The sequence below is a fragment of the Cygnus olor genome, chromosome 23 (assembly GCF_009769625.2).
Source record: "Cygnus olor isolate bCygOlo1 chromosome 23, bCygOlo1.pri.v2, whole genome shotgun sequence".
Taxonomy (NCBI): Eukaryota; Metazoa; Chordata; class Aves; order Anseriformes; family Anatidae; genus Cygnus; species Cygnus olor.
Window position 1 is genome coordinate 553,462 of NC_049191.1, and position 27,339 is coordinate 580,800.

The 27,339-nt window shown below is 40.2% G+C and overlaps 1 protein-coding gene across 2 annotated transcripts; it reads left to right on the forward strand.

Moving 5' to 3' along the window:
* The first annotated feature begins 398 nt into the window (after positions 1 to 398).
* On the forward strand, positions 399 to 27,235 carry MYOM3 (myomesin 3). 2 transcript variants are annotated; one of them, XM_040535141.1, is made up of 37 exons: positions 400 to 752; positions 2,843 to 2,977; positions 3,131 to 3,205; positions 3,866 to 4,025; positions 4,270 to 4,427; positions 5,485 to 5,580; positions 6,233 to 6,321; positions 7,521 to 7,565; positions 7,770 to 7,910; positions 8,951 to 9,112; positions 9,397 to 9,538; positions 9,630 to 9,829; positions 10,161 to 10,214; positions 10,540 to 10,667; positions 11,566 to 11,749; positions 12,647 to 12,821; positions 13,459 to 13,580; positions 14,256 to 14,443; positions 14,612 to 14,738; positions 15,236 to 15,414; positions 15,491 to 15,605; positions 15,827 to 15,983; positions 16,352 to 16,461; positions 16,958 to 17,002; positions 17,134 to 17,270; positions 18,895 to 19,039; positions 20,290 to 20,349; positions 21,348 to 21,415; positions 21,703 to 21,813; positions 22,458 to 22,545; positions 22,874 to 22,912; positions 23,434 to 23,539; positions 24,351 to 24,514; positions 25,137 to 25,173; positions 25,295 to 25,317; positions 25,408 to 25,463; positions 26,530 to 27,235. In XM_040535141.1, the coding sequence occupies exons 1-37, from the start codon at positions 601 to 603 to the stop codon at positions 26,824 to 26,826; spliced, it is 4,470 nt and encodes a 1,489-aa protein (XP_040391075.1). In that variant the 5' UTR covers positions 400 to 600; the 3' UTR covers positions 26,827 to 27,235. The 2 variants fall into 2 exon arrangements, with proteins under 2 accessions (XP_040391076.1, XP_040391075.1); XM_040535142.1 differs by lacking the exon at positions 10,161 to 10,214 and having other exon boundaries at positions 399 to 752.
* Positions 27,236 to 27,339: the final 104 nt, after the last annotated feature.

Genomic DNA, 27,339 nt, shown 5'->3' on the forward strand with positions numbered 1-27,339 from the left:
ACTCCTCCCATTGCTGAGAAGGGTTTATCCCGAATGCTGAAACCACAAGCCGATCATAAACACATGGAAAACTAGCAGTGTCTGTTCTTTTACCCTACTCCAGCCTCCCAGATACTGCCATGAGCAGCTGGATATGTAAGCTCACTGCTGTGGTGGCATCGAGCCCTCCTTTGCCTGTAACAAGGAACGTACAATAATCACAGCCAACCCAAACACATGAGCTGTTGTTAGCTCTGATCTAATTATACACTGACATAATTTGCCTGCAGTTGGCATTCACTGAAGTGATGTCAAAATAAATGATTTCAGTCCATTATGCAGCAATGGCAATGTTGACCTAAGGGAAAATCCTGGAGGAGGTAGAAACATTCATTATTCATTTTAGTTGCTTCACGAGTGTCTATCCTAAGGAAGCAGAGGATAATACAATGCTCTGATGCCTGAATTTTGGAGGCACCTGTCTTTCCTTATATCATTTGGCAATGGCAATTATTTGACCAAACAAAAAAGAGTTTGTGATTAGTTATCGCTGCAGTACACAGCTCAAGCAGTGTAACCCCCGCATGGGTCTCCCCATTGTCACTCTGATGGCATGGTAGGATGCTATATTTAAGGCTCGAGGATGGGCACTCAAACATGGGGAACATTCTTTTGGGGAGAGTCATTCTTAGTGTCGTCAACAGGGAAAAGGAAACGTTCCTTTGTCCTTTCTCTTGCATGAGGACAGGCACTCTCGCTGTAGTCTTCACAGGGTGAGTTTGTTTATCTGTAAATAAACTACTGTTTATAGCAAGATTTTAAAAGATCTTTATAGCAGCATCAGCTATTTTGTATGATCACTTTGTTTGTATTGCACCTCAGAGACAGATTGTGCTTTGTGATTTGTGCTTTGTTAGAGTGTCTTTACTGTTTTTCCAGTGTTGTTCTTATGAAAATAATTTTATGTTTTCTCACAAGAGTCTATTCTGTTTTATTGGTCTGTTCAGAAAAAAAATGCATACATTTGGATTGAAAAGTGTAGGCTTCTGTAGATCAGAACTCTGTATCTTTGGAACAAACACCAGATTATAGAGGACAGAAAATTTTCCAGGGAATAATAGAATGTAATATATATTAAACATGATTTTGGAACAGTAACTCTTCATGAACATAGAAACAGAGATCTGATGTACAGTAGTCATTCTACAGCTGCAATAGTCCTGAAGAGAGTAGTATTCTAGGAAACTAAAAAGATATTTTTCCATAAAAAAAATTCCATTTTCCATTTTCACTTTTTTGTATTTGCCAATGCTTCTTTTTTTTCATCCAAAGTTAGCATCTACTGAGGAAATCTGTATTTTCATATGCATTTGGGAATATTTTGCATTTACCATAACTATGCTTTTCCATAAAACTGTGCTTTTCCGTGGACAGTTTCTACACAATTAGTTTACATTAACAGAAAATCATACTCCTGGTAAAAGTTGTCAGGGGTGTATTTTTAATTGTTTTAGGGTTAGAAAGCAATAAAACTAAAATGCAGTGAAAAATTTGTCAAGAGAAAATTTCAACAATAGAGCATGAGCAAAGGAAGGATTTACAAGTATGTTTGAATGGCTATTATTCAGCAATGATCACGTTTCCAAAGAGCCAATGTGCTTTCATAAAGTAACATAAGCTCCTAGAACTTGAAAATCTGTGCAGTTTACAGATTGTGCTGTCGGTTTCTGAACCTTTTGCAAGACATAAGGAGATACGGAGGAATACCCTGTTAAAAATCACTTCTGATTGATGCCCATTCATTATCCAGTGCCTAAAAGCAGTACGCTTTATTCCCAGAAGAGGGGCTGCAGCAACAGCACGGTCCTTTAGCAGCTAATGCAGGAGGTGGAAGGCAGCCAAGAGCTGCTGTTTGCTCCCCACGTTTCACCTGCAGGAGGGGGATCTCTCTGGGCAGGCTTCTCCACTCCCTCTGGGGGGAGTCCTGATGTTTACTGAGCAACGTTACGGCTAGTGTTTGAAGAATGCTAGCTAGCTTCCTTCACAATTTATCAACTTTTTCCAAGACCTAAGAAGAAGCAGGAGGCACTCAGAGGACTGGATAAAGCATTACCCCATTGAAGTACTGACTGGAACTGCCAGCAGCTTAAGATACGCAGATGGGATATTTGGGGTGAAGAATTGCTATGTCTGCAAAAGATCAGTTCCAGAAAACCGACTTGGATTTTCCAGTTGTCACAGACACCAAGCAATTCCCACACAGCAGCCTGTGATGCAGCAGTGCTGCCTTATCCAACCCCTGGCACATCCAGGCAAGGTCAGAACATGGTACAACTGCAATCTGGATGTCAGGTCACAGGCTATCTGGCATCAGATACCCCTGTAATAGTTTCCAGACTGAAAATCTGCTTATTTTCTAAACTTTTCCTCTGTACTTCACTATCCAATGTTCCATATCTTATTTTATCCCTGATCTTCTACGTCCCTCTGACCTCCCTTCTCACGATGCTCCTCATTTGCCTGCATGCTATATTGGGGGTCTGATCTAATGGAACACCCTGGAAGATCCAGCAGCTTTAGAGCATCAGCCTTCGGAAAACAAATCAACCCACAAAATGTTGCCTACCTACTGTTCTGTTACAACTTCAGCTGCCTTTAAAGACTTATTAATTTGATTATCTGATTCCATTTTTCACTGAAGCATCACAAAACAAACTTCTTTCACAGTTTGAATACCAGAAGGTAGTATTATATGAACTTTCTTTCATGGCCCTTGAACATTGGAGCAAAGCAAGGACTTAATGGTAACTGTAAGCAATACTGTTAAGCTTTGAAAGCCACTTTATGTTTAACTCTATTCCAGCAAGAAAGTTCACTTCTGGCTTCCCAGCATGGGAACCCGAACCTTTTTCCACCACAGAGAGGAGGAGCAAAAGGCGGAAAGGGAACAGAGCTTGAAAATGACCTCCACAACTAGAAAGAAAAGGTTCAAAACCAGGTAAGCCACACAGATAGTTTGAGCAAATCCTGTCCAGACAGGACTTTCTAAAGCATTACACTCAGTACCGAACACTCACAGATTTGTTGAATTTTGAATTTATGAAATTATGGACATTTGTCTGGGTTCTTTTTATGTGTCTGCCTCTGGAAGTGAGGAAGAAGAGACTTTCAGCCTTTCAGAGTTATCCATAGCAGCTGCCCTTGCACTGACCTCCGAGATACCACAGTAAGTCAGAAATCATTATAACTCAAATACAAGCGTTGTATCGCCTTTCTATAGGGGTCACAGGTTCCAACTCATTTAATTGGACTCAAAAAGACCAGGTTCAATCAAGAGGTTCTTCCTCTAAAAACACCAGTCCTCTACAAAAATGCAGGAAACTAAATTACATTGCCTTGGTACCTGTGATGATGAGCCCTCACAAGCCAGGGCTTAAGAGAAACTATATTTCATAGGAATAAATTGAAGATACAGAGTCAGATTAATATATAATGGTAACAGATGGAACTCACCCCTCTTTCCAGAAAATCTTGGCAGTGATCCTGCTGTCCATCCTTCTGTGAGGGATGAACAACCTACATAGTGAGCAACACCCCTCTTCTCTTTAATTCTTCTGCCAATTCCCCATACGGGATTAAAAGTGGTCAAATAGTGGATTCCCTTCTTGAGTCATTAGAGTGTTATCTCTCATGGTAGTACTGTTGGCTTCTATGACACACGATTGCCTGTCGTCATACCCCATTCTAAGTAGAAAATGATGTTTCTGTCCTTAATACTTGTTTAGATTTAAACAAAACTATGTACTATAAAACAACACAAAAAGACCAAAACAAAATATAAAGCATTATCCTAAAATTTGTTGGCTTTTAATATACTCTATTGCAGAGATTACAAGCTAAGAAGAGAAGCTGCCATCCTAGAGCTTGAGCAGAGGGGGCAAAAGAGGGTTCGGTTTGGAAATGAGATGGAAAAGCTGGAAAAGGAGGTTATTAGGAACTGCAGACTGCTGCGTGTGAGAGCTGACCGGAAGGCCCTTCGGAGGAAGGTCAGATCAGATGTCTCTATTGGTAGCAGAAAAGCCAATGGGGTTGTAATTGCCAACACGAAGTAGCATTCTGGAGAAGATGCTAAACAGGTGTTGGGACAACCTCAATACCATCAGCAATAAGGACAAGGCCTTATACTCCTGCCCGTGAAGTGTTATTGTACATGTCCCTTGTGTAAAAGAGTTTGTATAACTGGAAAATAATCCCTTTCCATTGCCTTTATTTAGTCTATCTTTGTCACAGGCTGTAGACAAGGCACAGATGGAGAAGGACTACATCGAGCTGCGTTCTGGGCGCCCACCTATGTTCTGGATCCCCCTCCGGGTACACGCTGTCTGGGAGAGGATGGAAGTGACGCTGGCATGCACAATCCTGGCTTCACCACCACCACAGGTTACCTGGTATGTCTGCCGATACCAACAACTCGTCCTGCCCGTGTGGCTGACAAAGTGTGTGCATTTCAGGGGGCAGCCAGAGGAGTAACATCTGGGTCCTGATAGAAGGGAGGAAGGGAGAGCTTAAGAATCACAGAAAACACTTTCAGTTTAGGTCCCTTCTTCAGTTCAACTGTTAGGACTGGTACAGACGTGAGGTATTTAGTGGGCCCTGAAGACAGGTGGCAGTCCTACTGGGCTCCTTTGGGATGGGACTGATGCTCACATTGATCTCTGTGCTTCCCTTGGTGCTCGGAAACCAGAATCTCCTGCCAGCACTAATTCACTCTGCACACACACACCAGCAAGTCTTGGCTACCTTGGATACCACACAAGTTTTGGCTTTGATACCATCAGTCCTACAATTTGTGAAAACCAAACCAACTCTTTTACTTACTCAGCCCTGGTTATTTATCAGCACGCAGGAGAGGAAGCGTTATGTACTGGGCCTGACTGCAGCGATTGCCATTAATAACAGAAGGACAGAAATAAATGAAAGATTACCTCAGAAAACAATTTCTAGAGTGTTCCTTGGTCAGTTTGTTAAAGTGATTGACCATTCCTGCCACGGACGCTTTGAAGCATGCAAACATTTGGATTACTACTGACTTCGCAGGCAGCCAGCTCCGTACTGTCAGAGCCCCTGTGTCCTTCCAGAATTACCCCTCTGAATTTCTCAAAGAGCAAAGAGAATAAGAACCTCCCACAGCTCCCCAGCAAACCAAAGGAAGCAAGAGATACCTGCTCCAGGTCCCTCACCCGACGTGCAAAGCAGGGAGCACAAACCGAGGAGGAAGCCAGATGCCAGCGCCGACGGGTGCGAGGTTCCCTGCGGGGCTGCTCGGGCCTGGCATGGATGCAAGCACTGAAAGAGAGAGCTGCGAGCAGCTGCCTAAGCACTCGTCTACTCCTCTGTACCTCTATTGTGTTTGATGTCGCTAATTTTAAAATAAGGTGTTAATTTTACCAGCCAGTCTCTTCATCCCTTCCTCAGCACCTTTGTGTCACCTTTGTGTTCAACTAGGTATAAAAATGGAATCCCTATCAATCTTCGCCTAGCCCCGGCAGGAAAATACAAGATAAAAAACAAGTTTGGGATGTTGACCCTGCACATCAGCAGGTAATGTATATACTCTTGTCTGTGAGGTGGTTTTTTTCTGTTGAGTAAGACCTGCTCTCCTGAAACATCCAGTTTGTGTATGCTAAACAAAAAGGATAATTCTTCTGGCATCTGACCCTGCTTGACTTTAGTGTGTTGTATTTGAGCTAAGCCGCTGCTGTTAGTGAGTGATATCAATGGTTCAGAAGGTTTAATTTTTTAAAAAAAAATAAATCTTACAGCCTTATTAATTTTTACTCCTTTTTTTAGGCATGGCCAAAACATTGTAGTGCCCTGCACATTAGGAGCACTTACAAGCAAACATACCAATGTGAATTGCTACATTGATCAATTACTTGATCAAGGTAATCAAAATAACATTAGCTCAACAACCCCGTGAGCTATACAGGTGATAAATATTCCTGCATATCTTCACTGGAGCTTAGCGTTCTGCAGGTCTTTTGCTTGCTCCTAATGTGAAATCTTCTGCTCGTGTGTATTAAAAAACAAACAAACAAAACAAACAAACATACAAAAGACAAAGTATAAGAAATAGCTGCAATCAAAAGGAAAAACACTTTCTTGATGAAAAGCAAATATCTGCTTCTACCTTTTGTCCTGTAAAGTATGAATAATGACTGAAACCTAAAATGAAGGGGAAATATTTTTTCAGATGCTCCATGGAAGATTCTGCTGAATATAGTGTTGAAATTAAGAATCAGTACGGCGAGGCTTACTCATTTGCTACAGTGCTCGTCAGGAGTAAGTAGAAAATGTTTCCTTAGTTTTAAATTTTCAAATCCTTGAGACTCTTCAAAATAGTTTCAATGCTATACATTATATCAAAAAAAAAAAAAAAGCACTCTGGAAAAACAGAGAAAGAAGTGAGAATTCTGTCAATAAGATAGGAAAATTCCTCTAATTTATTAGTGAGGGAAAAGCATAGCTGAATAAACTAATTTTTAGCAACCGCCAACCAATATGTAATGGCTGTTAAAACAGCTTCCCTTTCTCAGTCACTTTTGGTCTCAGGCAAAATCTTTCAGATTCAGTATGGACGCAGCTGTCTTTCTACTGCACTGAAATTGTACTGAATTTAGATACTTATTTTTTCTGGACTGATGTAAAACAGCCAAACGTACACAATGCCTACAATACATAACAGGATTAGAAGGAGTCTCTTGCACTTCTAAAGTTAAGAAAGAAATTGGTTAACATTTGCTGTGACTTTCATGGGGATCTCTTGGTGCAATATTGCATGGAATACCATACCCCTCTCTCAAATCAGTAATCACCAGGAGCAAATACAGTAACTGGCATAGACTCTCTGGAGTCTGGCACAAGCCAAATTCAGACGTGGTGAAAAAAGTAAACCACCACTACTTAAAAATGGAATTTATATCAAGCTTTAAGAAATATGCAATGAAGTCTCATAGGATCTTAGTTTAGCTGCTCATACTTCCTCCCTCTATATAAACAGATATAGATAACAATTTTGTCATTTAAAAAAAAAAAGACCTACAGAATTGCAGACAACTAAATGCCTACAGTGGAACTGAGAGTCCAGGGAGCAATTTAAATGGTAACAGATGAATAGGAGGTGAAGAGGTTTGCTTTGGAGACCTCACAGGTCATGCTAAGACAGGTGTCTGGCTGAATGAACTGCAAAGCCAGCTCAACTATTTTTTTCAGACAGAAGGGGTCTTTTTTGGTTTAGATAGACAGTGTATTTGTTGGTGGTGCTGTAATATATTCTTGGCATTCTCTGTTATGGGTTATGTTATTATCATCCCTACTCTTTGCATGCTGTATTTTGATCACATCTGAATACCATTTGGAGATGCATATACACACAGAAGAATGTGTCTCAAGAATTTTATTTTAAAATATGCTGATATTATTGAGTGGAAGATAAACACTGGCATGAAATTTCCTAAGGGTATTTCCTTCTTGTCTTACAGAATATTATGGGAAAGAGTCGGGATTTGATTCAGAAATATACAGAAGTAAGTAAACGGCTGTTACTATTATTTCTTTGACTTTTATATCCTGAAGCAAGCTGGTTTTTCTGAGCTATAGTTTTTCCTATTAGCTTGACTGCATATGAAAAGTGCAAGGCTCAGATACCATTCTTAATATAATAAAAAAAACTACAAGGAAGAAGACTCTGTGAAGTCTTGCTCATGCTGAATTTTGTTTTAATTTCATAGGATCCCTTATTGCCAGAGAGGCAGATTTTGCCTTTTCAATGAAACCCTTATTTTCAAGAGAGAAGGAGCCATTTACCCTCTCCTGTTACTTCTCCTCTGATTTACTTGAACACCAACGAGACATTGCCTGGTTCAGAGATGGTTTGTATTCAATAGCTAAGCTCATATAAGCTTGTATACATATACACATCTGAATATACCATTTAATTTCGCAGCTGTGATCTAATGTTTACAGAAGAGAATTAGAATTCTGGATTCATGAGCTGCTCTCAGCTCTTCTCAAGCAGTAGGTGCTATTATTTAATTGGCATGCTTTCCTCACTTGTAAAAGGATGACAGCACTACAATGGTTTGGAGGTAATGACTTATTTCTGCTTGTAAGAATAGTTTAAGAGCCATAGTTCTATACAGTGGTAGCTCAAAGTGTTTGCTGTTAAGTCACTGAAAAGACAGAGAAAAAAAACACCTTCCGGCTATCCTTTGTTGTTCTGCTGCCAGATAAGGACATCCATCTTAGCCAGACTGGTAATTCTTTGTGTGCTATTAAGTTTTGGAAAGCAGAGGCAACATATTAAGATGCCTCTTACCATTGCAGTGCTTGTACCATAATCAGCCACAAAAATAACAGGACCTATTGAGTTTTAGTGATCTGAGGAGAATTTGGCTATAGTTCGTATTTCTGAGCAATTCCGGATTTGATAAATATATGCAAAATGCACAGCATGTGCCATCCCGCTTTGTTGGTTTTGAGGGCCACTCAGGCAGAAGATCCTGCAGGCTACATGGTAATGCATTCTCCGGCAGAGCTGGTAAAATATTTGGCAGACCTCAGAGCACCCAGTTACCTGGTGTGAAGAACACCTTTTACTCACTAATTTGTTTAAAGCTGCATTTTATTTACTCTTTATTGCTTTGATTACAAGCTCTTCAGGATAAGGTCCACGCTTTTTGCGCTGTGTTTTGTGTACAAAGAGAACACAGAGGGATAGCCACAAAGTAGGATCAGAGTCCAGGACTGTATCTCAGAGGCACAACAATCATAGTAGCAGAATTGTCTCGCAGACCCCTTTTCTTGCTCTGTTTTGTTGTTATTTTTGGTTTTGTTTTTACATTTGGAAATACAGTGATCCTCACTCCACCAGTTCGGGTGGAGATCCTTTAACCCTTTTCATGCTTCACAGGTGAGTTGCTGCAGAACTCAGAATGTCAGAAATTAAAGTACCAAGACCGGGAAGCTTCTCTGACAGTGTCATGTGCTCACAAAGAAGACGAGGGATTTTACACTATCCGCGTCCCCTCACTGGATGGATATAAGGAGCAGACCACTTACGTGTTTGTTAGAGGTATTATCAGGATGCTGTCCTACTTAGAACAAAAAGCTCCTTTCCTAATATCTTGGCATAAAGGAATTCACAGCCTCATTCTCAAGAAAACATGTCCCAATTATGTGCATGGGTACAATTAACAGGATGTCCAAATCCTGTTTTCAATTGTGATTAAGGTTCTAGAAAATATGACTTGCATTACTGAGATGTAGGCCTTTGCACACTTAAAATCAAGTTACTGAGTACAAGTTTTAGTACAGAGAAGAAAAAACCTTAACCACTGTAACTCGCTGTTTCTATAGATGCTACAGCAGAAACAGCTGGTGCACCCGGATCCCCACTCAATGTGAAATGCCATGACATAAATAAAGATTGCTTGATTCTTTCTTGGGTAGCACCCAGTGATAATGGAGGAAGCCCAATCCTTGGATATTTTATTGAAAGGTCTGTATGTTGGCCATCTCAGAGCAAGAAAGCTCATCGTTATGTTGTGGACAAAACCCAAAGGAACTCCACGAGCTGTGTTCCTTTCCAGGTGTGTTGCCGGGTCAGAGGACTGGGTCCCATGCAATGACAAGCCTGTGAAAACCTGCCGATACCCGGTCCTGGGCCTCGCTGAAGGACAGACATACCAGTTCCAAGTAAAGGCTGTCAATAAAGCAGGCATCAGTCATCCTTCAAAAACCAGTGCTCCAGTTACAACGTATGACCCCAGCAAGGACAAGAGAGTGACAGGTATGTACTGAAACCAGGAAAATGTGCTCTGTAAGTACAATGTGAGGCTGCAGGTATAAACGAATGCAGTTTGTCCAGATTCTCCTCATTCTCACAAACGTCATTGCAACATACTGCCGTGCTGTGCATTTGCAGAACCCACCTCAGTGCTATTCTGAAACAGAGAAGATCAACCACACGGGACATTTCATTATATGTGTGATGAAATGTATACAACTATTTATATAAATAAATTACGCAGTTCTGATCTCTGTCTCTTCTGACAAGCTCCAAGCATTTTGACACAGTTCTGTATCTCTTACTGGATAACACTGTCCTGTTAACATTGCAGTTATTCCATATGACGAAGGCAGGAAGATAGAAATTTTCAAGGATGACCTAGAAGGTACGTTCAAATTTATACTGAGCCATTGTCTCAGAGAGAAATGATTGTTATAGAACAACGAGATCAGTACTAACATGACCCAGGATATGGTAAAATATAACTGCAAGCTGCCCAAGGAATGGAAACTACCCTCTCTAATGTCTAATCTAAATCTCCCCTCTTTTAGTTTAAAACCATTCCCCCTCATCCAGTCACTATCTGACTGAGCAGTCTCTTCCTCTATACTAAAAAAAAATCTTACTTTACAGTGGGAAAAAATCTGTTTTAAAAGAACACTTTTCTGCTACATTATAACTAAAGCATATTCTATTCTGACTTCCCATAGGACACATTAAAATTCCTTTGCCACCCACCAATGTTCACGCAAGTGAGGTCAGAGAAGATTATGTGGCTTTGGCCTGGGATGAACCAGACCCAAGAGGCAGAGAGCCACTGAATTACTACGTGGAAAAGGTAAGAAAATAATATCACATAGAAGGGAAACTGCTGCTACTCCTGAACAAAACTGTTTATTTCTCATATGGCCTATAGCACAGGCCAATATTTATTGACCGTGAATAACTGCTGGTGAATGCTTAGAGTAGTCAGTGAAAATAATTTAAGTGACTGCTTCTAAGGGAGAGGTTTCCTCCCATCTTAAAAAAAAATAAAAAAATAAAAAAAAATACAATCATGTTTTTCCTGAAAACCTTGGCACAAAGTAGAAGAAGGGAGGCAAAGGAGCTGAATCGCCCTACTCCCTTGAAAATGTGGTCAGCCCCTTACTGGAGTGAGACACCCTGAAAGGCTGCTCTAAGGGGAAGCTGCTTCTGTTTTGCCAGCACTGCTCACTGCACAGGGAACTGCAGAACCAAGTCAGCAATGACTTTCTCGGCCTCTCTCCAGCTCCACAGCTTACTAGAGCCATGATCCTGACTCTGACACCAACATACATAGCAATAATTAGCAAAGAATAAATTAGTGAGTTTTACACCATACAATGGTAGCGGAGTTTTAACAGGAAGACTGTTCCTGCCTTATGGGCCCCTAGGAGGGGAAGAGCCATGAAGAACTGCACAGTAGTTCACTTTACTGCTCCCCTCTAACCCCTTTGCTAACTAATTAGTATCTCCTACCAATTTCCTTCTATATGTACTCATTTCCCACCTGCTGTACCATTGCTGTTGCAAAGGGGCCCTCTGTTGCCATGGAAGAAAAGTTTAAGTTTATCAAGAAGAAGTGTATCATCTATATTTTTTTTTGTTGTTGTTGGTTGGTTGATTTATTATTTTGCTATGAAGATTGACTTTGTTATTCCTCAGGAGGGTTTTAAGCTTTCACAAGTTGTAAATCATCACCTTTTTCTTTACAGTCGATTGTAGGCAGCAACTCCTGGCAAATGGTTAATCTGGATATGCCAGTTAATTCCCCAAGATTTGCACTCTTTGATCTTGTTAAGGGAAAATCATACCGCTTCCGCGTGCGATCTGTTAACAAGTACGGAATCAGTGAGCCATCCCTGCCCAGTGAACCCATAACTGCTGGAGCAAAACTGGGTAATTATTTCACTAATATGCACTACACTAATGATATGGAAAAGGTGATGTACTATGAAATTAATGTGTGGGTTCCCCCTGCCCCCACCCTGCTTCCTTTAAACTTCATGTTATATTATTACACAGCAGTTGCTTTGATATCAGGAAATCTCTTAATGCCTTAAATCCTTGTTTAATTACTTTGCAGTTGGTCAGTGCAGTGTAAATCTAACCAAGCAATATGGGAGAATTACATTTAATTAAGGCACAGTTGAAGCCTGTGATTAATCCAAGTATGCTTCCAGCACTCAAAAAAAAAAAAAAAAAAAAAAAGAGGCTGCACAGGCCTGTGTCAGAAGGAACGATACAGCTGTGCTTGCTGAAGGAACCTGTCTCGGGGGCTTCAGAGTAAGGAGCAGTCCCTGAAGGGCTGATTTGTTCTGTTTTCTTCCCAGGAATGATATGACAACAGTAAGAGATGCAAAGACTCATGCACATGTTTCCGTTACACAGAGAGGACTAGCTCTTTCTCTTATATTTTATATATCCTCATATTAAAGCTGCCCTAGTGTTCATTAATGCTGTCCTTTTTTGTCAAGAGTGAAGCAGGTCCCATTTCACAGTGGAGTCACGTGAGAGTTAATATGAGTCTTGTTTCTCCTCGGCTTCAGAGGTTACATAGCTGTACATGCAGAAATCTATGGGCCGTAAGGCAAAGGAGTATAAGGAGTCATAAACCCAAACATAAACATTTAGGCTGTAGACCAGGACAATGTCTAGGGTATTTTGCTCTAATTTGAAAGTGTAGCTCTGGAAAAGGTGAATAAATAATACAGCTCAACTCACTTATGAAAACCTTTGAATTTATAAGTTTTTAAGAATACAACTATTTTTCTGTTTTCATTTTTTCTTTTGCAGCTACTCTGCCTCCACCTTCTCAGGTTTTAGCTTTCAGAGACACCAAGACATCTGTTGTTTTGCAGTGGGATAAGTTAAAGGATGGTCTGGAGCCTCTTGGCTACTACATATATTGTCGGGAAACTGGGACAGAAGGATGGCAAACCGTCAATAATAAGCCCGTGACATGTAATGAGTGAGTTCAGCTATTATACTGCACTGAGAGAAGACAGGGTGCCAGCTTGGATTCCTGTGTATGGCCGGAGTCATATTTCAGATAAAAAAAGAACTTCCTTCTCTGCATACACAGGCATGCACACACACAAACGCCACGTCCTCTTTTAGCATTAAGTATTGCTCACATGCTGAAATGCCCAGTCCTACTTTTACATCCAAAGCCAGACTGACAGCAAGGTCTGTGTGGATCTTCGGGCTCTAAGTCTGCAGAAGACAGACCTTGTGTCATGACCAGCAGAACCACATTCCATTTTTTTGCTTGCTTTCCAGAGAGTAAGTTGGTGTCACTCACACACAGGATTCAGAAAACCTCTCTAACTGTGGGGGCCACATGTCAACAAAAAAGTCCATTAGAAGTCCTATTTATTCTACTGGCAGTGCCAGACAGCAGCATGACACCTCTTGGTATCTAATCCATACTTACTGTCTGATTTATTGGTAGCCATTTTATGTGGCACAGTGCTCTTTAATCTGTAACGGCAAATAATGGTCTTGCAAGGAACATTGCCTTATTAAAATATACTGCTGTCTGTTCAGAGGACTGTTTACCTGTACTCTGAAGAGTCAGATACAAACATAGTAATTTTCTCTCCTAGATTTACAGTTCCTGGGCTGCAGCCTGGAAAGGAGTATGTCTTTTGTGTGAAATCTGTCAGTGAGGCAGGACTAAGCGACAGCTCACCAGAGACGGATCCTATCGTTGTCAGGCCAGCTATTGGTAAATAGTATATACATGCACATACACACAAAAAATAAACCCCTCCAAGAGGTATCTATCATACAAAGCTATTATGACACACAGTGGTAATAACAGTGAGCAGATAAGCAAACAAAAGCAAGAGGGAACATTTTCTTGCACCCCGCTGGTTCTGTTACTAATTATACATGTCAGGGGTGGCCAAAGTTAATTTGCATTTTGGCAAAGGAGTGTGTTAATGCTTACAGTATTCATCTGGTACTGGTACAAGTGAACGTTTTCAGTGCACTGTTATGCTGGTATCTTGAAATCAGCAATGTGAATTTCTCCAGAGCAATTACAAAGACCTGCCCACCATGTTAAGACAGTAGCCGACCCTCAGCCTTCACCTTTATACCAACTCACTGTGTCCATCTTTTCTAACAGACAAAACATAAAGCAGCATGCAAGAAACACCCTGAAACATTTCCATGACTTTTCTTGTGGCATCTGAAAAAGAATCCACTCACTTCTAAACCCTTTTACGCTGTAAAAGTGGTATTAAAGGGCCTTAATATAAATAGCATCACATCTGATCTGCACACACAGGGCTTTCCTCACCCTGGTTTGTCCAATACGTACAACTCCTTCCCTAGTCCCCAGAGCCCAAGCCCACACTGAACACCACTGTCCTTCCCCCCTCCCTTTGCTGCGCAGCTCGGCCGTCTGCGCCCCGTGGGTTTGTTCTGCTGAGCTGCGGGAAGAGCGACATGACCGTCGGCTGGAAGCCCCCGAAGCGCCGAGGAGGAACAAAGCTTCTGGGCTACTTCCTAGATCAGCACGATACGTCTGAACTCGACTGGCATGAAGTCAATATTCAGCCAATTCCCCAACGAGTTTACACGGTATTAATTTCAGATATAATACTGTGCGTCCTTACGTGTAGTGGGAACCATAGCTCTAACACGAGATGAGCTGCTTTTCCTCTACTTCCTCTAGTCCAGAACTTTCCTCATAAGGCTGCTACCATGCAAGGCCACGCCAATAATCTCTTTGTGCTTCTGAACCCAAAGGTTGGCAACCTCAAGGAAGGTCACCTCTATGAATTCCGGGCTTGTGCAGTGAACATGGCTGGTGTTGGGGAAGTGTCTGAACCCAGCGACGCGTTCAAGTGTGAGGAGTGGACAATGCCAGAACCAGGTACCTCTCACAAAAAGAACAGGCAGAAAAGTATTACCAGGTACACTAGTTATCTTCTCACTCTTCTGTGACTCCAAGGGACTTCTGAAGACTAAATTTGTACAAGGCTGGGTCCCAGTGTACAGATGCACACAAACACTTCTGGGGACCTTCTGATTCAGATGTAGCATATTATTTCTGCATTACACACATCTAGCATCAAGGTATTTTTAATAATATTGTTTCCAGAGAATGAATAATCTGGATCAAATACCTTAACATCTTTGTATACTACACCAGAGCACATAACATCAAACCAGCTGATGTATGCTTTTTTTTTTTTTCCTAGAACCTATAGTTCTAGAACCTCTATGGTTGGATAGCATAGAAAGCACCACCAGTGGGCCCACTCTTCACTTGTTAACAGAAAGCTCTGCTTTCTGATCTCAAACTCAAATGATGTGCACCTACTTGCAATTTTAATGTTATTGCTTGACAGCACACTCTTCTCCGGACAGGCCCTCCTTATGATGTGAAGTTCACAGAAGTAAGAGACTCATCTCTGATGCTACACTGGCAAGCCCCGCTGTACACAGGTGCAGGTCCAGTTACAGGGTACTACGTGGATGTGTGTGAGGAAGGGTCAGAGGAATGGAAGCAAATAAACAAGCAGTCCGTAGCCACCACTCACATGAAGGTCTGTATGTGCACTTACTATCCAAATGTCACTTCTCATTCAGCCTTATGTTAATTCCTGTCACTGGTTCCTACAGGTTTCAGATCTAGAGACAGGGAAATGCTTTATTTTCCGAGTAAGAGCACTGAACAAGGCTGGAATTGGGCCCCCTTCACTCCCCTCGGATCCTGTGGTGGCTAAAACCAAACCTGGTATGAAACTAAAGTGGTGAGATTTTAAATATTAGCTACATGTTCCATAGCAAGAAAAAGCCTGAGTCAAAATAAAGATTAGCAAATTAATCTGCCCAAATGAATTTACTCTAGCTGTATACTCTCTAGCCTTTAAGCCAGATGTCCAGATGTTACCTGTTTAGGTAAGGAATGTTTTGCAGTCATATTTTTTCCTTTGATTGCTTACTTTTGTCATACAGGCACAAATGAAATTGAACTTGGGGTTGATGAAGAGGGTCTCATTTATATGGCTTTTGAAGCTCCTGAGAAGAATGACTCTTCTGAATTTATCTGGTCAAAGGACTATGAAGGACCACCAGATGCTGACAGAGTTCGGACTGAAGAGAAGGGCAATAAGTGAGTACATTATGCACACTGAGAAAATGAATTGTGGACTGTGGAATAAAGAATGCCTTAAACACAGAGAAAAATGTGAGGGCAAATGTTTCCCTCTCCTCCCAATATACAAGTAAACTGTTGAACTTTTGCAAATCTCCCCCTCTCTTTTGCAAATCTCTTCCCAGCTCTGCTGTCTATGGAATGGGGCAGGCAGGGAAATGGTCAGGTCACAGAAGGGAAACAACATCCCTTATATTGTTAATGCTTTTGCCTTGCTTCTCAGTGTCACATATATGTGATGTTCCAGATGTATCAAATGTATTGTATTCTCTTACAAAAAGCATAAATTTTAAAAAATATATTTCTTTTCTATTATTACTTCAAAGATCTAAGCTTATACTGACAGACCCATCAGAAAAGGACTTGGGAGTATATTCAGTGGAGGTCACAGATGTAGATGAAGATATCTCTGCCAGCTGCACTTTAACGAAAGAAGGTAAAAACTAATTATTAACAAGCACCAAAATCTAATGTGCCATAATTTTCTAGTATTAGATGTTTGGAGGAAAGCTTCTCCTAAAGGAATAGTAAGTGACTGATGTCACTTAATGATAGGGGTATCATTAGAAAGATGTTTCTCATTCCCTGAAGGCCAAAGGGCAGTTTCTTTTCCAGTCCCCTACAAAAAGATACCATGGTCCTGGAAGGTCATTTTTCCATTAGAGTTCAGATTTCACACACAGCTACACTATCACAGTTATTTAAAACTTTAAAATATTTCTCAAGTTGATAGAACCAACATTCTGTTTGGACATAACTAAGAATTGTCTTCACCACCACTTCAGGCCCTCCCTGCTATGGAATGTCTTGTACTTATTATCTTCTTCTTGACGTAAACAAAGCTCATTGACAAATTAAGTCCAATTGATATAATGATTTTGATTTGGCCTCGTTGTACTAATCTCAATGATTTCTTATTCTTTGCATTTCAGACCTGGACAAGTTACTGAAACGTAGCCATGAAATCAGGAACCCGTGTAAGTTGAACCAGGCTGAGGCCACTACCATATATATAGATTCTGAAAGGGGAACTCTGGCATAATCCTGGCTGAGCCAAGTTCTGTGGTTTATATATGAATTCCCCTTGGCGGTTCTCTTTGTTTTCCAGTGATAAAGCTGATATCTGGGTGGAACATTGATGTCCTGGAGAAAGGAGAAGTGCGGCTGTGGCTGGAGGTTGAAAAGCTGTCACCAAACGCAGAACTGCATTTAATCTTCAATGAGAAGGAGCTTAAAAGTACTCCAGTACGTTTGGGTATTTTTAATTCTGACTTACTTTCCCCTTGCTGAACAGGGAAATAGACCAACTGGGCACGTCCCACACTTTCTAAATTACCATCAGACATTTTGATGTGTGTTTTTGGGAGGGTCTGTGCCTTGATTTCCCACTGTGCATAAGCAGAAAGCCAACTGTCTGATTCTCAAGCTGTCCGGCCTTAGTACCACGCACAGCCACAGGACTGACGCTCAGTTAAAGTCAGGGCAGTCCTCCTCAGTGCTATGGCCAGCAGAAACCTCAGTGGTAAGACGCAGAGAACACCTTCTCCTTAGCCAGCATTCCTCCCACTGTGAGAAGCTGCCTCTGTCAACCGTGCTGCAGCAGACTTCCCTTTTACACATGGATTTTCCAACAAAGCCCATCCATGTCCCATTCATCTGATACTAGATGCACCTGTGCAGGACCAAGAGCTTTCTCTTAGTGAACAATCTGAACTCATTTAAGAGGATGGTAAAGAAATATACCATCTCTGACAATGAGGCAGGATATTTTCTCTTCTACTTTAACAAGCAAAGCTGCAAGGTATCCACCCTCTCTCTTTGAACTGCATACGGATAATGAATTCTAAGAGCAGATGAAAGTGATTTATTTCTCTGGAAATAACTGGAAATAACACTGCATCACATGTTACAATACACTCCTACCTTCTGATACATTTTAAAAAAAGAATTCTAGCCTCTTCCTTGTCTTCCCATATCAAGTTAATATTTTAACATTTAAAAAGCATTTGGAATGACAGGAGCAGAGTGGACAACAGTTGAGAATGAAGAACAACATAAATCATGTGCCTGTCAGTTAAAACGCAGCGTAGCAATGCCAAGATAACAAAAAAGCAAAACAAAACAAAAAACCACCACAGATACAACAAAGGGATAGGAGTACTCCAAAGAATTTCAGAGCCTTTATTGCAGTGGTTCCTGGTTTTGGGGGGAGGGCTGTTTTCTTAAAGCAATGTGTAGTGAATTTACTGAAGACTTTTGTCTATTATAAGAACTGCCTTTTCTACACTGGAGAACTGACATAGTAATGCATGATTACAAAGTGTTTGCCAAGGTCTTTGTAACAATAATATTTGCCTAGAGCAAACAATGAGGTGAGGCCTAACGATGGTATTTACATGTAAGTGCCTGGCAGGTTTCAGGGTGTGTGTGTAAAAGATTCAGTAGTGCTTGCACGGTGTCAGAGGGTGACAATATTACTTATAATTGCCCATATATGTGATTACTTTCATTATACTAAAAATCATAGAGATCCTGGCAAGTTGAAAAGTCTGTAATACACAGCAAGAAAGAATGCATTGTGTTGTGTGGTTTTAACAGAAACTTTCTCCCAGAGAAAAGTTCTGCTGCATGCAATTCTGCTATGCCTAAATGCACAAACAAAGAATAGATGAATCACAGAATGCAGAATACCAGAGTGCGTTGGCCTCATTACACCTGTAGGATGAGGGAAATACATGAGGGTACATACATAAGGGGACTGTCTGATATCTGAGTGTCTTGTGAAAGATGTTGAGCCAGGATCTAGCCTTGGAACTGTTCCTCTGTGGAAAAGCTATTTAATTTATCATATTTGCTTTGTTTTACACAGACACATAAAATAAACTTTGTCAAAGGAAAAGGTCTGGTAGAACTGATAATCCAGAATTTCTGTGATGATGATAAAGGGATGTACACAGCCCAGCTGCAAGATGGAAAAGCTAAAAATCAATTCACCCTAGTTCTTTTGGATGAACGTAAGTGGAAATTCAGTATTAAATATAGACTGCCATGCCGAGTGGAAATTTTTCAAGGCACTTAATGACCTCAAGTATTTCTGACAGCTATACTGGCACACTGGGAATGTGGAGAACAAATTTTAGCATACATTGAAAGTCCATGAACTGTGTAAGAAATAAACTGTATTTCTCTTTAACATAAATTGAAGCTTTTGGTCTTACAAATAGGGTCCCTGATGATAAAAATGATCTGCTAAAGTAAAACATGTAGTGAATCTAGTTTAGTTATTGTTTCCAAATGTTTTACATTATTATCTTGCTATGTCAAACTGTCTGTATCTTGGCAGCAAACTGTATGGCAAGTATTATGATACGTACCTATTTATTTCAGGACAGGATCAGGTTGAAAATTCAGTGTATTTAACAGCTGGTCAGTTGCATCAAACTGAATGCAATAAAGAAACTAGTGTCGATTGTCCTGAAGGCAAGTCCAAGCAACAAAGAAAGATAAACATGAAACATGCGGGGTCCTTGTACATGCTAGTACAAGGAGGCTCTTTAATAAATTAAAAATAGGAAGCAACAAGATTAGCATTCAAATACTTCCCCACATACTGTCTATCTCCATTTTCAGTTCTTGCAAACAGTTCGATGATTTCAAGCAACCTTACAAAGCTTCCACATTCTGTGAACAGAAAGTGTCTGTACAAACGTCACATCCGCTTGACTCCCTGTACAACCAGCAGAGAGAAATAGACTCTTGTGGGGTGATCCAGCACATGTTAAGTTCAGAATACAAAATGAGCTTGACTTGTGCTCTAAGTGCACATTTTTCTTTACTGATGATGAAAGAAGTAGAAAAACCTCAAGTTACATACAGTTGTCTAAAAGTGAGGTAAATTTTATGCTCTCTGCCTTCCTTTGTGTTTCCTACTTTTAAAACATTTTAATTTCAGGGTTTCTAGCCTATGTTTTTGTATGGTCAAAAGTCCTATTTCATTTCCTAAATGCATAATGGTCAGGTCTCCAAAGACCCTTCTGTGTTCATGACAATAAATATCACATACTCGGCAACCAGTACAATCAAAAAAAAAGATGGTGCTGATCTGTTCAAGGTTCTCAGTGAGGCCAGAGGTAACTGATGCACTAGAGATACCTTATAAACATGTATCACAGCTCTATGATAACACCCTTTGCAACCAGAAATCTCTAGTGTTATAGTAAGAAACAGGCTCTTTTGTTGACTTTGACAATTACTGTTCTTACAGGTTTTGCTAAAGTTGCAGAGGAGGCTGATGCAAAACGGAGAGAATGGAAGAAAAAGCAGGGTAAGATAAGCTGAAGGTTAATGACTTACCAGAGCTGTGCCAACAGGATGGCAAAACCTGAGCAAAGCCATATTACTGAGTGCTCTAAACACTTTTCTTTATCTTCTTTAAGTGTATTATTTAAGTTGATTAATACACGGGTGTAAAATTCCTTATTTTCAGATACTCTGCCCCAATTCTTGAAAAACAAAATATTTTCTTAAAATTAGTTTTAGCCATGCTAGCCACAATACTCAGTATAAGTTCTCTGAGTCAGTACTGTAACATAGAGCATTTCTTATTTCTGTAAATTGTCCAGTCTGAATATATATGTTGTAATTAATATCCATTCATTTTCCTTGTAGAAAACAAGGCTCTCTAGACATGTTTAAAAAGATCCATGCGTCCCACTTTCACTTTTTATCCCCCATCTTACACTCATGGATAAGAAAGTTTATGAAACAGTTTCAGAGGAAAAAAATATTACAGTTGGAAAGACGATCATCCCCTTCTAACTGGGATACAAGTATCCACCACCACCAACTGCCGTACCAGAGAGGGCTATGGGTGCAGCCGTCTGTCTTCAGAGATGACCAGTAGAAGTTTAAGCTGTGTATAAAGCAACTTGCCCCTCAGTTTGCCCCTACAGGAATATTCAGAAAGAAAATTAGAAAGTATACAGCTTGTCTATTCTGTTGCACTTCACTCAGAAAATCTCTCATCTCCCACACTGACTTCATGCAAAGTAGTCATTAAGTAAAGGACTGCTTAGGCATCAACACTAACATCATTTTAAGGTATGATTCCTCAACAAACATAAGATCTGTTGCCTTAGGACATTACAAGAGCAGCAAAAATTGTGTGCTGTAAACTGTGGTGCCTGATGCATGCAAAACTAAAAACCATGATACACTCCCAACGAGCAGCACTGCTGGGATTCACCACTAGATGGGGGCATTTCTGTAGCTTATTAGGAGCTGTGGCACTGTACAGCAAAAAACGCTTATTTTCTTTTATAGGCCCATATTTTATAGAGAATTTGAGATGGAAGGTTACCGAGAGCTGTGAAGTACTCCTTACCTGCAAGGTACATACATCTATGAGATGCAACTGCACAGCCTGAATTCCTTTAGCATTAAATTTTAGATGTGAAATTTAAGGGATGGGAACAAACAATACTCCTTTAAATGGTTATTTGCAGACCAATGAAGGGTAAGAGATAGTATATCTTGGACAGAATTTTCAATAAAGAAGGAAGTTTCCAGAATTCTACACCAATCCTGTAATGCAAGTGATGTTTTGCATTAGGGCATGTTGGCATTCAGAAATAAAATACGCTTGGGAACCTGACTTCTAAACCTTGACTTTAAACAGGCAACAAACCTGAGAAAGGACACCAGCTTCCAGTGGTTCTTCAATAAGAAAACACGAACAGGTGGCGTGTTTGATCCACAGACTGGGATAGGAACTCTTCGTGTTAAAAAGGTGAAAAACATAAAAGCAGAGGCATTGGAAGTCATGTCAACACGCAAACATAGGGTTATCTTGCACTTAACATTCAATTTGTGTTTTGGGTAGTGCCCACTAAATGAAAGAAGAATTAATGCTATAGCCAGCTGAATTAGAAATCAGATGTTTTTAGCAGTGAGTGGCTGTTAAAAGTTTAACGAGTTCTGAGAGTGGCTAAAAAGGAAGTGTGGGCTCTGCAGGTGTTCTGAGCAAGATTGGTTGCCCATTCTGGAGACAAACTTTAGTCAAAAAAAAAAGTTACTGTGCTCATTACTGAAATGACTGAATTAAATTTAAGGCGTAACCTGCAGAGAAGGCCAGACACGCTGAGCTAATGCCCACTGTAGTCTTAACTCTGCCTCAGGGGAGTAGAGCTGAGGAAAGGGAGCTTGGTGGTGCAGAGTTTTAGTGCGATCTCTGCATGGCTAACTTGAATCCCGCTTTCTTCTTTTGCCATCCTTTCTGATCAGTCCAACCTCAGTCCAGGGAAGACAAAAATCTCAGCTCTCTGCCTTTTCCAAATCCTGCCTTATTTCAATGATATGTGGAAATTCTATTGTCCTTTTTTGTTGTTGTTTTGTCCTGTTTTATTATTATATATGTACATATGTATTTGCCAGATAACCAAAGCAGATGAGGGCCAATACAAAGCACTTGTTTCAGATGACCGAGGAGAAGACTACACCCAACTTGATCTCACAAAAGGATGTAAGAGAACCTTGTATATGGCAATATTACACATTCACACACCTACCTGGATTCATTTTGGATTTAAAAACAAATTTCATAACTTGCTACTGTGTTTTTAACTGCACACATTGAGTGCTAAGGAAGATAGAAGCATCTAAATACAGTAAAAAATGCTCAGCATCTAAAAATAAATGTATTGGTGACAAAACCCCCATACCCGGTAAGCTTTGCAACAGAAAAAGACAATGAATAACTGATATATTCTAAACATAATGAAATTAAGTTAGTAGATCAGATGTGATTTGCTAAGTACTGTATAGTTAGTTAAATATCGTTGTCTTTGCAGCCTTTGAAGACCTTCTCAAGGAGCTGTGCAGGATCAGCGGTATGTCCCTTTCTCCTCAGCTGATACAGTAATTACAGAAGGGGGAAAAGATGGGGTGCCACAATCAGAGCAAACAGCTCACGAGGTCAATATTTACCCCCTCAAGTACAACATGGCCTATTTCATATTTCTTTGGCATCAAAAGCACCTTTAAACTGTCAGTGGGGATGGTCAGTATGTGTGCCCAGGGACATAAAACCCTCTGCACTTACAAATTATTCCTGTGACCTTTACGTGCCAGCAGCCTGCTCCTTGTCACAGCACTTGCTATGTGAATTTGGGCAAGTTGCACTGTTTTTATCCATGCGATGTGTATTTTGGGTCTCCAGAAGAGGTGTTGACATTTTTCTACTCTGTTGGCTAAAAGACCCAAGACTCCAAGGGGCAGAATTCAATGCCACGTTCAGCTAGTCACATTCTCCAGAGAGAAATTGCTTGGGATTTTGTTTGCATAGCATGTAAAATTACACAGATATTCTTGGACATTCGCCTCAATTTCAGTCTTTCAATTATACTATCAGCTCTTTCTGCTTCACCTCTGAAAATTCAGCCTACTGAAGAAGGCATCAAAATCTACACGGACGTGAAGTACTACACAGACTATATGAAAACAACCTGGTATCACAAGTAAGTCCCCAAAAGACATTTTCAAGGCTTCTGGGGGTACTGTTGCTTATACATCATAAAAATGTTGCTTGTCTATCATAAAAATTAAGCTTCTTAGGCCTGAATCCTTATTTTTTAAGGCAATGGGAGATTTATCAGGGTAAAGACTGAAAACCACAATCCTCTCTGAATCCTGAATCATGTCTGGGAATTCCAAAATAAACAAGTCATGCTATTTTTATCTTAGCACTGCAGAAATATTTACAAGTGGTCACCTTTACTAGAATAATAATTTAAGGTACTGCTCAGTTACAGCCACCTTGGTTATGAACAGGAAAGGAAGCTGTCATTTTTTCCCAAGTTCTTTATGTCTACTATCTTATACTTCCGTAAACCATATTACCCCACTCTGAGTAACAAATATTCCCAAACATTACAAGGTTCTTTCCAAACATGAGCTAATTTAGCCCCGTAACATCTTGGTAAAATAGAGAAATGCCTTTTTATTACACACCTCCTATAGACATATACAAGGAGGCCAATTTTTAAACAAGGCTAAATGCGTATGATGCCTACATCCTATTTAATCTCATACATAAGAATCAGGAGGTCTTTTGTAGAGTTTGCAGAGCTTTGGCAAACTGCCTAAACACAGAGATAGATGCCCAGTGAGATTTTCAAATGAGTGAGTCCATAACTCTCCATGAAATGAGCAGTGAGGTCCTGACTCCCACCTTCTTGTTCTAAATGGTTTAGGACTAACAGAAAGTTAGCACTCTAATTTATGCAGCTCTGCTAAATAGCATTGAAATTATATAATTTGTTTGCTTAGGGAGAAGCAAGTGGAAAGTCGTGACAGACTGAAAGCTGGGAGCACAATGAATCAGATCTGGCTTCACATCCTGAACCCCACAGATGCAGATAAGGGAAAATACGTCCTGGAGTTATTTGATGGGAATGACACTCACAAGCTGTCAACGGACTTGTCTGGGCAAGGTAAGCTGAGTCAACAGCACTGCCACGGGAATCAGATCCACCTGAGCTGCTTTCCAAGATTCCTTCAAACCATTGGCAGCAATTCCTCTCTCTTGTGTTTGAGCTGGAGGTTTGGTTCCATGACAACATGCTACGAAACTGGGTTCAGAAAGACAATGAACTGCCCATAAAAGTCAAAGGAAACCTGAGGAGAGGAGAAGGGAGCAGCAGAAGGGACCGAAGTCTTTAGGGCACCTTGCTGCCAGAGCATAAGGTGCTGCTGGGGGAAGGATGAGTGGGAGGACAGCTGCTCCCGGGACATGCCGGGTTCCCCCGAGGCTGCCAGAGCTTACAAGCAGCACCCTGGAAAAGAGAACATTGCTTCATGTTTACAAAGTCTTTTCCAAACAGTTCAAAGGATTCTTTTCCTTCTGAGGAAAGAGAATATTAGGCTCCACTTATTTCAGTACTTTATAAGTATATTCTTATTTCCTTAAGGCATATATAATGTATAAGTGATAGTTAATTATAAGTAGCTTTGCATACAAACACCTGTATTTCCAAACCCGATGCATTACATTAAACCTACTAAGTCAAAAGAAATAAACAGCAACTTTCCTTAAAAACATTTCATTCCTTGCAGCCTTTGAAGATGCCCTGGCTGAGCACAGAAGGCTAAAGTAAGTTTCTGCCTATTTTCACAGCCAAACTAATCTATTTCAGGTGTCATATTCTATACTGAGAATACAATACCTAATAAATAAAACCACTATAATTTTCTCTCTCTCTCTTCACTTTCAGAGAAGCAGCAGTAGCAGAAAAGTGTAAGTAAATGAATTTCCTTCCTTCTGCCAAACACAGCCAAGTGGTACACTGATAAGTAAAACTAAAAGGTCGTATTTGCTTATTCCCAGGTCGTGCCAGAGTTGTTCAAGGTCTGCCAGATGTTGCCACCATCATGGAGGACAAGGTAATATTGAGTAACTGTTCGTGTAACTGGGCCTTGCACAGACACGAGAATGACTGCTGGGAGGGCACTACTGGTGTCTCCCTCCTGTACGGTTCCAGGAGCTTTTCAGAACTACTGCCGAAGGAGCGAAGTGGTACCCTCTGTGACACTTGTGTCAGTCCCATTTATTGCTGATGTGCTTTCAAATGTGCATGTGCTTCTGCGCTTACACGTGCTTTCCCTGGCACAGAATCTTCTATCAGGTTACGGGTGTAACAGATGCTTTCTAGGTCTGTTTCCCAGTCAGATCCTTTCTGTTGTCTTCCCATAAAATACAATTAGACTAGGGGCTAAGCGCTGAACCTGATTTTTCCCATCATATAAACTTGATGCTTACATTTCTGGGTCACATTCCCCTTTACTACTACACAGGCAAAATAAATAGCAAGTCTGTAAAGTAATTGCAAATTCACCATGTGTCTATTTAAGTGCCACTTCATGGTGTAAGAAAGTTGTAAAAAGACAGCAGCACAAATATTAGTCAGGCCCTGTGAACTTAGTCAGGTTAATCCTGATTATACTGGAAGATATCAGGAAAAGGAAATGGATAGTCCTGGAATCTCAAAACCTGGAAGAATTTGCTAAGTGCTTAAAATGCCTCATGTCATTTCTGACACTTTATTACCAAGGTTGTGAAAGTGACTCCAAGTCACTATTGTAAGAATTTTCTAGTTCCATAGAAGCTGCACAGAACAGCAATAAAATTTAATTAAGGACCACCATTTCCTATAGCCACAAACTAGACAGCCAATTAAATGCAATTGCAAAGTAACAACTTTAAAAATAATCATTTTTTAAATAATAGTTATCTTTCAGGAGTCATCACTCTCAGTTTATAAAAAAAAAAAGACCTGAGATAAAAGTGTGTGCTATTTGATGAACACATAATATAACACATCATGAACAATACAGTCAATGAGCAACCCTTGTGGATTTGTCCTGATCTTGATTTTTATTTTTCTTAATCTCACATCAACTGAATTTCTTTGCTCAATTACGTGTTCGTAATCTCTCTGTTTTACAATAGACCCTGTGTTTAACTTGCTGTGTATCTGGAGATCCTTACCCAGAAATCACTTGGTTCAAAAATGAGAAGGTTATCGTCTTTAAAGATCGTTACAAAATGGATGTGAAGGGGACAGTTGTCACAATTACCATAGAGAAAGTCTGCAATGAAGACACAGGAAAATACAGCATCTATGTCAAGAACAAATATGGCTCTGAAACAGGGCAGGTTACTATCAGTGTCTATAAGCATGGAGAGATACCAGTAGGAACAGAAGAAAAGTCCCAGGTGGAAACTGTAATGAGAAAGCCTAAATGAATTAGGCAACTATATCTCATTGAATTTAAAAGGAATTTAACTCCTTTGGATTCATTTGAATGTCTCCACCCTAAAATTCAGTCTCATATCTCTATTTTTATTTCAGTATTATTTTAGTATTTTTATTTTGGTGGTTGCTAGAAAACAATTCTCACTTGTGTGTGGGTGCATGCACACACTTGCATGCTCACTTTACAGAGAAACTCTTTCCTGGCAAATTATGTTGTGTGGGAAATACCAGAGGATTCATGTGCATGAGAACCAGGCTTTTAGTAGAGGGTTGTTTGTTCTTGTTTTTATATATATATATATATATATATTTTTTATTAAATCCTCATGTGTTACTGATTTTCTTGTAGCTGAGAAATGTTTATGTCTATATTATTAAACTTATAACCTGAGTGACACCTTAGCACTGTCATCAAGTACATTCATTTTGAAATGAGTTAGAAGTGAAGAATTTTCCTAAGTACTGTGTGAATCAAGGTCTTGAAGTATTCGCCTTCACAAACT

Excerpts from the sequence above, each read along its gene's own strand:
- MYOM3 (XM_040535141.1), top strand. The coding sequence starts at position 601 with ATGCTATATTTAAGGCTCGAGGATGGGCACTCAAACATGGGGAACATT. Across the intron at positions 3,206-3,865 it reads CTGACCTCCGAGATACCACA|AGATTACAAGCTAAGAAGAG; the intron begins GTAAGTCAGAAA and ends ACTCTATTGCAG. Across the intron at positions 25,318-25,407 it reads AGCAGCAGTAGCAGAAAAGT|GTCGTGCCAGAGTTGTTCAA; the intron begins GTAAGTAAATGA and ends GCTTATTCCCAG.